We start from the raw sequence: 13077 nt of genomic DNA, 5'->3' as shown, positions 1-13077 counted from the left end.
TAGATAACCTGGTGAGTTATTGTTGTGATTGTTCTACCTATTAACAGGCTTAACAAATATTATCGATAGTACTTGCGATAGTACCATCACTAACTGTATCTTAAGCAGTACCTCAGCTCGAATAAGTTAAAGATCTTGTCGCGTATATTGATGGTATTTTAGAATTTTATGGAATGCCATATTAACTAATCAATATGCCCCTTTCCAGCGTATGTACAGGGTATTAGAAGCAACAAATTATTATAATAATAAAAAGAAACTTTTGCTGACATTGGGATTAGAAAGCGTTTTGACAAATCGATGCTAAAGCCGACAGTCCCCCGCATCGGTGAAAATGCGTGTCTGGCATTCCGAAATGTTCGAGAATAAAGGTGGAAGAGAATGAATATATAGACACGGATATTTAGTATGTACGAGTATGCATATATATTTTAATTGATTATAAATAAATAAATACAAATACGAGACGAGACATAAAAACAAAAATACATCAAGTGAACTGCTGTCGGGATGCTGTAGGGTAAAAAAAGGGTTAAATCGAGGAGGAGCTGCCTCAATTTTTTTTTTTTAGGTCTGTTCAGGTGTCGGGGCAGCTGCAGCAACTTCTCCCTCAGCTCCCTCGGCTGCGAGGGCAGCTAGAAGTTTATCAGCCTCGGCTGCCTTCAGCTCAAGTTCAGCGAGTTGACGTTGTTTTTCAGCCAGTTCCTTCTGTTTCTTGGCACGTCTCTCCTCCTCCTTGCGGAGCTGCGTCTCCAACTGAGTGCGCAACAGGGAATCGCCCAATCCCAGCTTATCCATGACCTGTGTAATGTCGCGACTGTAACGCAATCGTGTACAGGACACCAGTTCCTCATTGCAATCCTCACGACCCAGGGCAAGACGATTCAATACACTCATCTTGGCATCAATCACCACATAATTGCTGTTGGGTATGAAACTATCGCTCTTCTCATTCAAATAATGCACCAAGGTGCGCAGAGAATTCGAATTTGCCTTGGCATTGATGGCACCGCTGGCAAAGTCCTGGGACTTCATCATCTGGACATGCGTTGACTTCTGCTTGCAGACCAAACAATTCCAATTTGGATGTGGTAGTCCAGTTATTTCCGGCACCACCAAACCACTGCAGTTGGTATCCCGACAATAGAGACCAGATATAAAGGCGCCTTTCTCCTGTAAGTAGATAAATCGAGAAAACAATAATAATTATTTAGTCTATAGTATTAGAAGATCGTGAACTCAAGGATCAAGCCTTTTTAATTAAGTATTAAAATAAATAACACTTTATATAATTTTTAAAGAGAATAAAACTAAAGGTTAAAAAAAAATTTGATAACAAACATATTTTTTACATATTTTGAATATTTCACAAGGATTAATTCACAAACTTAAAAGTTATGCCAGAAAAAATTCAACAAAAAATACAGGGTATCTTTCTTAATGTTACAAGCATACCACAATAAATAAAATTATTTGATATATTTATTTTCCTTCCCATATCCCTTATTTTCTTTTAATTGATTTCAAACAATTTAATTAATCCAACTTTTAATAAAAATATAAAGATTTTTATACTGCATCAAAATTAAGATATATCAAAATGTTAAGTTCTTTTCAGAACCGGTATATAGCCATAGATTAAAGACACGTATTTGCAAAGTTATTCTAACATTTTTTCTAACATTCCTTTCAACAGATGCGCTAAAAATACGCCAGATAAATACATATCTATCTATCTATCTTGCTATCTATAAGTATATCTGTCTTTTTCTATATATGCACGTTTCTATGCAGATCATAAATAAATTGACACATAAAAAACATGGTGCTTATTATTAACGAATTGTATGGAAGAACAAGAGATCTTTTTGCTCGCTTGAGATTGACAAAATCCAACATGGAATCTCAAGAGCTTTAGAGCATGATCATGCCCCTATTTCGAAGGTTAGACACGTCATCGTTTCTTTAATATGCATACTCTCTTTGAGCTTCGAGGTCTTGGAATATTTCTGCTAATTTGCAACCCATAAATTTCAACGATAAGTACGACAGTAATAAATTAATTGTGTACAATTCTTTGAATTATGGATTTCTTTTACTCAGCATCTTTACTTCATATATAGCTATATATAGTATCTGTATACAATCTGAGGACACCATTACTGGAAATTCTTGACCAAAATAACAGAAATTTATCAATTTATCTTTAACAAAAATTTGTTCATTTAGTCGTCACTACTTTAATTTCTCTTTAATAAACTAAAGATAGTAAGATAATAAAGATAAGCTGCAAATTCAGTGTTGTCAAAAGTATATATTTTTTTTAAAACAAAAGAAAACTAAAGCTATAGAAATCGTTGATAAAATGAATAAAAAACAAAAAAATATGCAGCTGAAATTTCAGATGGTAAAATAGCTTAGAATAAATTCAATTAAACTGTTCAATAGATTAAAGATACAAACAAAGATGGTGATTTTTTTAATAACCATCTAATTTATTATTTTCTTTTAGGCCAAGAATTATTCATTTGACCATATTTTATATCAAGTGGATATCAGATGGTAAAATAGCTTAGAATAAGTGCAATTAACCTGTTCGATAGATTAAAGATACAAATAAAGATGGTGCTTTTCAATAACCATCTAATTTTCTTTTAGGCCAAGAATTATTCATTTGACCATATTTTATATCAAGTGGATATTCACTCATGTTTCTTATAATTTTTATTCCGTTTATTTGATCCATCTTTCAATTATTTCCCATTTCCCAAGTATTTTTTATGTCCGATTTATTTGATTCCCAATCTCTGTCGCTCCAATTTTAATAAATTAAGGTCGATATAGTTTGTCAATTGTTAATTTGGTTCGATTTGAGTGCTTTGAAATAGATTCCTGTTGTTGATACTTCAGTTAAAGACATTATTAACAGTAAAATTCTTCAAACACAATACTTTTCTAATACTATCGATAGTATTACTTAGTGCTCATCTCTAATAAAAATGCCAACCCCATTGACAGAAGCCCTTAAAACATTTAATCGCAAGTTCAGTGAACTGCGAATGAACTTGAATAGTTTCTGCCATAACACCCACACACACACACGATTTGGACGTGTGTTGACAAATGATGTACTTAAGCGCCATGATGAAGATTTTGGCAATTATTTTGAGCATTTAAATAGCTTTTAATGATAGAGCCAGACCACTTTGTAAGTAAAATCAAAAGGAACGACAACGAATGTCACATCCAAGACTGAGCGTACTCTCTATATGCATTCATCTCTGACCATGGCCAAGAAAAAGAGCTATGTATAGATATGAATATATGTATCTATGTATGTTGATGAAAAATGCCAATAAAAAAATTAAAAGCCATAAAACGCGCGACAAACGCACAGACAAGAGAGACAAGACGAGGGTCATTTTGGGGGAAGAGACCCGTGACGATTGTAGATCAGATTGAAATCAAAAAATCAAAAGATCAACAACAACGGATAAATAGCTAGATAAACTGGCATACTAATAGATAGCTAGAATTATATCTAAAGATACATAGATACAGCTACAAAAAGATTCAAATTCATTTTGGAGGCATGCGAATGTCTATTAAAAATATTCTTGCAAATTTAAAGCTTTTGCAATCGAAATACATATTTATTTGTGATTTAATTGAATTGCCTTTGCTGTTAAAAATAAACACACACTCATAAATACACACACACACACACACACATACATTTATTTGTTGTGTGTTGTTGATATTTTTGTTGCTTTTGCGCATTTTGCAGTTTGCCACTTGTTGCGTCGCTGGAAGCTGAATTAATTTATGGCCGGGCTAACAAAAATAATAACAACATCACTATAACTACAGCTACAACAACAAATTACAGCAACAACAACAACAACAACAATCTCTGTGTGTGTGTTTAATTGCTTTCGGATGAATTGCGATGGGCACAGGAAATCCTTAATGTGCATTTTCATTGTTTGCAACGCAGCAGCAAAAAAAAAAACAACGTCAAAAAAGAAAAAATCGCAATAAAAAAAAAATGTAATTAAAAAAAAATACCAAAAAAAACATTAGAATTATTAGCTTCAGCACGTCGAAGATTTGATGCCCTAGCAGACCTCTGTATTCCACTTTTGACTGATCATTCCAAAGACAGCAATATGAAATAATAGTCAAATTAAAGTCAAATCTATTTAGGATGTATGTTACACGACTGCACAAACTGAAAAATTCGTTGCGATATCTTAAAAACAACAAACTTTATCATACTAAGTAATAGCTAATTTACGACCTATAGCTCCTATGTCAGCCATACAATACAAATAGTCCGATGTTTTCAGAATGTTTACGACAGTACAAAATACACAATTTTTTAAAATAGTTGTAATACTATATATTAAGGAACAACAAAGTGTATACTACTAATTGGTTACTTTCGACAGATCGTTTTATAGCGCCTATATGGTGTAGTGATTCGATTCAGATGGGTCCGACATATGTACTGCCTGCAGGGTAAAAACGGACCTGTAATCTGTATTGTGAAGATAGGCTTAAATTGAGAGACTAGAAACCAGAAGCAGACAAAATTGACTATATCGACTTAGCTCGTCGTTCTGATCATGAGTATATATCCTTTACGGCTTTAGTGGTTTGGTGGAGAGGGGTTCTGACCTTTGATGGATAGTAACGCAACGCGCGTCTCTATTCATAATAATAATATGCGCAATTTATGTTGCCCCGCTTTCAATTTACCTCACTTTGTTATGCACAACAATAACAAAACAAACACACGATCTACACACACATACACACAGACACTCGGTGTGTAGTTGAACAAGTGGTAAGTAGTTTATACAGCTGCTCGATCAATCAACACATTTGAATTGCCCACCGATTGAGATGTGCTATTCTAATGAAATATTTCTATCTTTTTGGGCACACTCAATCAAGTCAAAACTGTGAGAACACTTTTTGCACCGATAATATCAGTGTTGCATTTGCAATTTGTGTTAACTACGAACGATCCCATAAATTGTTTGCAACTGCAGACACTGCTTGACTGCGAAATACCCTGCATTTTGAAATCTCGAAAATTAATCAGAAAATCGTAAACATTTCTTCGATTTGTGTGGATGGTTGTTTTATTTTGTTTGATACAATTCGAACTATTTTCTGATTTAAACTTATTAAACTAAGATTCTCTGAATTGATTCTATCTTTTATACTATTCATGTTCTATGTACTTGTTATTATTATTTCCGATTGTAAATATTCAACTTTAGAAATAGGATGAACCTTGAACCTCAAACTATAAAAATTAATCCTTAAGATCTGAGATATTCGATCTAAAGTACACAATATGAAATACATTCTCAACTCCTTTCATATTTAATTTGATTTACTTTCAGCTTTTATCTTTCGATCTTACCTAATGAATAAATATAATCTAATTTGATTTTATATTTTTTACTTGAATATTTCCAAACTTAGGATATGTAGCTTTATTTTGTTTTATGCTTCTATCCTAAGTAGGTATTTCAAATAGAGAAGCTGATTTATTTTTTTAGTTGAGAATCATTTATTGTTTTCACACCTAAAATTTTCTCAATTTTTACTTTAGCAGTTTTATAGAGAACCTAATATATTTCTCTACTTGAAGATTATCAACTATTAATTCTTAGCTTGTAATTTTTTAATTTTTACACATTTAAAGTTAAATTAATTTTTGTATGTGTTTAGTTTTAAATTTATATGAGTTTAAATTTATAATAATCAAATTTATTAGTTTTTAAAAAATTAAATTTGTAAATTGCTTAGTTGACGTAAAATAAATAAAGATGTCTTCTGATTTGATCTTTAGTAATCTGTTTTATCTGATTTCGAATTGGAAAATCGTCTATAGATCAATGTAGATATCTTACCGTTGAATCGGAGCAACGTGGACACTTGCAAGTGAAGCCCTTCTTCATCTTGAGGTAGAGATGTCGCGCAATGTTGCCGGTGAAGAGTTTCGTATACGTTGTGGTTATCTCCTCACCCTCAAGAATATCGACAGCGGCACGAACGATCATGTTGTTGGTCTTCTCATCGAAAGTATAGTACGAATTGGGAATGCAATCGTGATTCATGACGCCAAAGAGCGGATAGAGGGCGCGAAAATTAAACTCCTGATGATCCGTGGTCCGATCATTTGTCTTATCAAATCCATTCGTTCGGAGCACTGCAACGGTGCGATTCATGATCTCCACGATCTTCTTGTCGGTGGGGAAATTCTTAAAGCACTTAGCGGCATTACGGACCTCAGTGCGATGATTGTTATCCAAATTGGCCTGCAGGCAATAGATCAAATCCCGCTGATCTTTCGTCAAATTGATCGCACGTGCCACACACAACAGACGGATGATCACGGAGTTGGCCACATCTGGTTCGTTGGGGCTCCACGACTTAAACATATCGCAATCGGTTTTGTGCTGTTTCTTCTTGGCACACAGGCTGCAAACGGGAAGACCGCATCCCTGGCGGCACATGAATCTCGTATCGGGCAACACTTTGAAGCACACACTGCATGAATTCAACGAGTCCTCTTCGTGGGCAGCCAATCCGATGAGCAGCGGACTATCCTGAAAGATGATCTCGCCCCGCTTCAAATGACGTGTGGCCATAACACCACGTCCAGCAATTTTCGAGACGCCCACTTCCCAGGCGGGATCCTTATCCTTGAACGGAGCCAGATGCAAATCCAGCAACTCTGACGTGCGTTTCGGGCAAATCATTGTCAAGTTTTTAACACTTTTCAACACTTAATACAGATGGGGGGTATTCAAAATACACACAGAAATCACAAGCAAAAACAACAAAAAACTGCTCCAATTCTTGCTTTTAAACTCAAACTCAGTTTCTTAAGTTTTACAAAATTTGCAAAATATTATCTTTTAATTTTATGAATCTTGATTTGATTTTCGTTCTTCACTTTTCTTTTCTTATTTTTCTTCTTCTTTTCGATCCGTTGTTGGCGCGTATTTCGCGGCTGCCGTTTGCAAACTGTCGCCGTTTTCCAGCTTTACATGATTTTTATGTCGGAAAATGTCGGAAAATGTTTTCGCACAAAAGCCGAAAATTCATTTGGCATTTCGGCTGCTTGCCACGAGGCATGTTAAGACGATCTGTGCGACGCGACGAGACGAACGTGCGGCAATGCAAACAGTTCTCATTATTAAAGATTGCTCATAATTATGTTAATTTTATAATGATCATGTTGATACTATGGCTCTCTACTCTCGATAAAATTATAATTAAAAATTAATTAAAGGTGTTAAAAGGCGTTCGACTAGAGAATTTACTAGATTCATTTTTTCTCTTGGTAGAAAGCATAGTTATTTTGGGATTGTTAAAGACTGCATACCCTCTCAAATTGTTTCCAAGTACTATCGCAAGCTGATCTAAAATATTTATAATTTGTGTACATTTAAAACTGTGCTCAAATATTAACAGATCTTATATTAAAAGGTAATTTATAGTCATAGTTTTATGTATTTTATTTGATTAGCTTAAACTTAAACGATAATACATTAGAAGTTGAAATTCATGAAAAATTGAAATAAAAATATTTGAACTATAGTATAATTCACGTAATTTCACATCGACTCATACAAAACTATAAAAAAAATTAGAATCATCTCTCACCTTTCGTTAAATCCTAACTAATGATAATAACTTGCTATATTACATTGTACTAGTCTAATATTAATACTTTTACTAATACCAACAGTAATTTTTATTGATCTGATTGGGTTTTTCTGGGTTTTCCAAAATCCTTGCAACAAATGTTGGATCATTTATAATTTTTGCATTCTCCAGATCTAATTTTAATTTTTTCTAACAGTTCAACATTTATATTTAATATTAATTGTATTTTTATTTCTTAACTTAATTTTTATACTTAGTAATTTTTTCTTTGCCGACTGTATAAATAAATAAAATAAATTTAAAAAAAAAAAATATTTTTTTTAAGCTAAGCGATATGTACTTAGATTCTAAAACTAATTGGCATATCAACATATTAGGCAGATGAACTAATTTTATTTATCTGAAGGTATTATACACATATTAGACTAATGACTAATGTACAATAATATAATATTCTTTTGCAAGACTAAAGTATATAGAAACTCTTGGAACAGCTCGAACGAGTGCAAACCGCTTTCAAAGGTGGCAAAAGCTAGAAAGAGAGGAGGGTAGATCGGGGTTAGAGGGAGAGCAAGAGTGCAGCTATTCACCTACGCCCCTGTCAAACAGGAAAGGAAGGGTGTGGATAGGGGGAAGACGGAGGGCAATCATTGCACTCAGCAGGCGAAGCGGATTACAAGTGTTAAGCACCACGATCTGGCAAGATTAACGGTGTCAGCATCTATAGTTGACAGCAACGGCTGCAAATGTCTATTGCTGGATGGATTGATGTACTATGTATATGTACAATTAACATACATACACTGAAAAAAAAGACCAACTTCTAAAATCAAGAACATTCATCTTAAATGTGTTATTCTTAAAATAAGAACATTTTAAGACCATATTACTAATACTAAGAATATTAATCTAAAAAATAAAAGTTCTTAAAACAAGTATAAAAATCTAAAATTGCTAGGAAAGTATAAATAGGTACTATTTCGTATCAAACAAATGGTGGCACCGTGGCGCTCTGGTTAGTCAAATTAAAAAAATATAAATTTAAAAAACCATGTTTAAACTTTTTATTTTTTGATTTAAACTTTAAAAACATTAATTCATCAAACAAATATGAACTTGGTCTTATTTAAATTGTTCTCAAAACCAAGATGTGATTTCCTAATCTAAGAATTTTATGTTCTCGACTCACCTTTTAGACAAAAAGTTTTAGTTTTGAGACCCACATCTAGATTTTAGAACATTTTTTTTTATAACTAGTACAATGTACATTCATGGACATCCCCATCCCTCTCCACCCTCTCGTAAAATGTCTCGATTTTGAAGCCGGTTCGGTTGAATGTCTGAAATGTGCTGGGACAGTTGAATGGACGCCCCAAGCGGGACGGGACAGTGGCATCGTCACGGATTTGTGCAATTTTGACAGCCTTCTGGAGTTGCGCCAAAAATGTCGCAGCGAATGGAGCGAAATGATGGCTGAAACGAGTACCGTGGGGTGCAGCATTGGGATGGATACTGCAGTCAGGGTAAGGGAGGAGAGAAACACATACTGTTAATCAAGAAAGTGTTTTGACAACATACAAAATTTACACAGTTTCTATTGCAAGATATATATATATATATATATATATATATATATAGATTTTTATTTTATTTTTTATTTTATAATTCTAGTCTATGGCTCTTACTTGAATTTTACTTTTTTTTTAAATGAAAAAAACAAAAAAGGTGCATTTTTATTTTGTCAAAATACTTTCTTGACTTACAGTACGTACAGTGGCAAGCTTAAATCATTTGACATTCCTTTCAACTTGTTCTACTCGCTGCGATTCGCCATTAATCGTCGTGTCCGTCTCATAATAATGTCTGATATATTTGCATACTAACTTACCTATAATTACTGCCTCCTCATCATGACATGACAGCTCCCAGGAAGCAAACAGCATCGACCAGATAATCTATTTCGGATTCATACCATATACACTTTGAGAAAAAACAATACCAATACCGATTTGAAAGATTGTGAAATTCAGATATTGATTGATTGATCTATATTTTATTTTATTAGTCAAGTTAAGTTAAAATAAAATAAAAATACTCTTAAAACTACTGATGTTAATAATATTCCTTCCATAGCAAAAAGAACTGAGATGCATTCTTTAAAGCAGAGTTGGGCTCACTAAGCACTTTCAGTTGTTTTACGATTTTGTCAAAAATATAAAATATTTCAATAATTTCAAATATATCTTAAGAAGCTATCGATTATATCTATTTTAACATCGATATTAATAATGAAATTTTCCTTCCAATAAGAAAGGTACCATTGATTTAATTGTCAAATTTAATTTCTATAATCACTGTAAAATACGGAAGAGAACGTGTGAAGAAACTTTAATTATTTCTTGTGCAATCGTTGAACTCTATTTGCAATGGTAAGTTGGTGTGATTTACACGATTTACACAGTGGTGAATAAGCCTATCTTCTTGCAGTCGACCTCCTATAGGCCGCTTTCGGTTAAGCTGAAGATTCCGACCCGAGTCCAGCCTGAGGTGAGTCCCCCAGTGGGAATGGAGGGTCAGTACACCAATAAGATCAAATACGTGGAAAAGCATCTGTTGCGTAAGTTGGTGAATCAAGATTTTGCCGCTCCTTTCATGGAACCCGTTGACTCAGAGGCTCTCAATGTGCCAACCTATTACACCATCATCAATAATCCCATGGACCTGGGAACCGTTATCCAACGTGTCGAGAATAGATACTATCGCAGTGTGAAAGATCTCATCCATGATCTAAGGCTCATCGTAACCAACTGCTACACCTTTAACCGATCCTACTCCAGCATATATCGCAAAGGCGTGCAGTTGGAAAAGTTCGTGCTCAAGGTTCTCGCGAAATTGCCGAGGGGTGAGGAGTTGCCCTGCAGCAAGGATAATCCGGCATTGGCACAGGTGAAGCTACAGTGCCAGTCCAAGCTTAAGCAGCTCCTAGATCGCACGGAACAGATGGACGAGCCTGAACGCGACTTCTTTCAAAGCAAATTGAAAGATCTCTCCCGAAAGGTGGACAAGAGCCGCGTCCACTCAATGGAGAATTTCGACAGACGATTTGAGAATATGCTAAAACACTGCCACAACCGAGCAAAGCACATCTTCCAGCTATGCGAAAGTGATCCCAGTCAATCAGTCCCAATGGCATTGGACGACGACGGAAATGAAATCCCTCTGCCCAGCGAGGATTTCATCAAAGTATTTGGACCCGGCAACTGGCCTAGCCACAAACCGCATCTCAATTGGCAGGACAGCTTGATCAGCGCCCTCAACATAACGGCTGATGGCCTCAAAGAAGCTCTGGCTAAATGTCAACGTGAGCACAAAGCAGAGAAGGAGGAGGAGAAGGAGGTGAAAGTGGTGAAGCAGGAAGAGAAGAAGGGGATGGTGAAAGAAGAGAAACCAAAGGAGCAATGGCAACAGCAGAAATTGAAGGAGATTAAAAAAAGTCAGGGACAGACATTGAAGGAGGAGAAGGGTCAGGGAGAATTGGAGAGAAAGGTACAGAAGAAAGAGGAGGAGAAGCTGCCCTACACAAAGAAGCTTCAACAGATTTTGATCAGCGCCAAGATTATCGACCAAGGACGGAATTTTGACACAAATCTAGCTGAATCCTCCGACGATGAGAAGGGAAGAGTGAAGCCTAATTTCGTTAGTGTCGAGGAGCGTCGCATTCTTAAGATGCAGTTCGAGCAACTGTCTCCAGAGTCGATGCATGACGTCATGCATATTATTGAGCAATCCGAACATGGTTGTGTCAGCAACACTGATCGGAAGTACAACGTCATGTACTTCAGACCCCTGACCATAAGTCTCATGAAGAGGGCCATGGATAGTGCTAGCGGCTTGCCGAACAAGGCCAAGAAGACTCCAGCGAAACGAGCCCCCAAGGCGATTCAGGAACCCAAACCCAAGCGTACCTACAAACCACGCAAGAACGCGCAGCAGAAGGCCCAGGACATGACTTCTGGCGAGGATTCAATTGCGTCATTCAATGATCATCAGTTCCAGATGCCAATGCCATTGAATGATCCTACAGGTCCTCAGGAAGGTAACACTCAAACCAAACCCAAACGTACCTACAAACCACGGAAGAACGCGCTGCAGAAGGCTCAGGACATGACTTCTGGCGAAGATTCGAATGCGTCGGTCAATGATCATCAGTTCCAGATGCCAATGCCATTGAATGATCCTACAGCTCCTCAGGAAGGTAACACTCAAACCAAACCCAAACGTACCTACAAACCACGGAAGAACGCGCAGCAGAAGGCCCAGGACATGACTTCTGGCGAGGATTCAATTGCGTCGGTCAATGATCATCAGTTCCAGATGTCAGTGCCATTGAATAATCCTACAGGTCCTCAGGAAGGTAACACTCAAACCAAACCCAAACGTACCTACAAACCACGGAAGAACGCGCAGCAGAAGGCCCAGGACATGACTTCTGGCGAGGATTCGAATGCGTCTGTCAATGATCATCAGTTCCAGATGCCAATGCCATTGAATAATCCTACAGGTTCTCAGGAAGGTAGCACCCAAACCAAACCCAAACGTACCTACAAACCACGGAAGAACGCGCAGCAGATGGCCCAGGACATGACTGCTGGCGAGGATTCGAGTGCGTCTGTCAATGATCATGATTTCCAGATGCCAATGCCATTGAATAATCCTGCAGGTCCTCGTAAATATATCAGAAAGAATATGGGGACGGGCAAGCGAATCTAGTGATGGCAAGGAATGTATACCCCGTTATAATTATTTCAGATATTATAATTGAGGTTCAAAAATAATAAATCGTGAATTCTTTAGAACAGTTTGAAGAATTATTATAAACATTCGTTGTTAATTATAAGAATAGATTCAATAAAAATACTGTTCTTGTCAAAATACTACTATTTTATATTTATACCTTTTGCAAACTAATTGAATTAATCCTGACACTTCTATAGTTGGCTCTTTAACACCTAGTACATGCCAAAGCAACGACGCATAAACAAACATGACCAGTGCTGAGGCCAAAAAAGCCGTTTTTGACTGGAAGAATACGCAAAAAACGCTACAAAATGTAAGAAAAAAAGCTTTAAAAAAAAGTGGTACTTATGGGCTAACAAATTTAATGATTTTTTACCCTGTGCTTATCAAAAATGTGCAAAATAAGGTATAAGTGTAGTATAAGTAGCACTTATGCTGGTCCAGACGGCATCAGAGACGAGCGAAGTGAGCAGAGTTTATTGGCATTTCGAAAAAATTGTTACCTTTGGTGCCCACTTTTGGTATAAAGATGATAGTCTGGCCAAAAATAGTGGTGGTTTTGGCAAATATCGATAAGAAAAATAA

General features: G+C 36.0%; 2 protein-coding genes across 2 annotated transcripts; one reads left to right on the top strand and one right to left on the bottom strand.

Moving 5' to 3' along the window:
- Window positions 1-429: 429 nt before the first annotated feature.
- Window positions 430-6926, bottom strand: LOC117793698 (SET domain-containing protein SmydA-8). Its single transcript, XM_034634081.1, has 2 exons — window positions 5931-6926; window positions 430-1173 (listed from the first exon to the last, which is right to left on the bottom strand). Exons 1-2 carry the CDS (start codon window positions 6780-6782, stop codon window positions 568-570), a joined length of 1458 nt encoding a protein of 485 aa, XP_034489972.1. The 5' UTR covers window positions 6783-6926; the 3' UTR covers window positions 430-567.
- Window positions 6927-9161: 2235 nt separating this feature from the next.
- Window positions 9162-12465, top strand: LOC117788648 (bromodomain testis-specific protein-like). Its single transcript, XM_034627482.1, has 3 exons — window positions 9162-9218; window positions 10183-11056; window positions 11135-12465. The coding sequence occupies exons 1-3, from the start codon at window positions 9162-9164 to the stop codon at window positions 12463-12465; spliced, it is 2262 nt and encodes a 753-aa protein (XP_034483373.1).
- The last annotated feature ends 612 nt before the right edge of the window (window positions 12466-13077 follow it).

This window comes from Drosophila innubila, chromosome X (genome assembly GCF_004354385.1).
Source record: "Drosophila innubila isolate TH190305 chromosome X, UK_Dinn_1.0, whole genome shotgun sequence".
In the NCBI taxonomy this organism is placed as follows: Eukaryota; Metazoa; Arthropoda; class Insecta; order Diptera; family Drosophilidae; genus Drosophila; species Drosophila innubila.
Note: the sequence above shows the minus strand (reverse complement) of the source record. Positions and strands in the feature narration are given on the sequence as shown.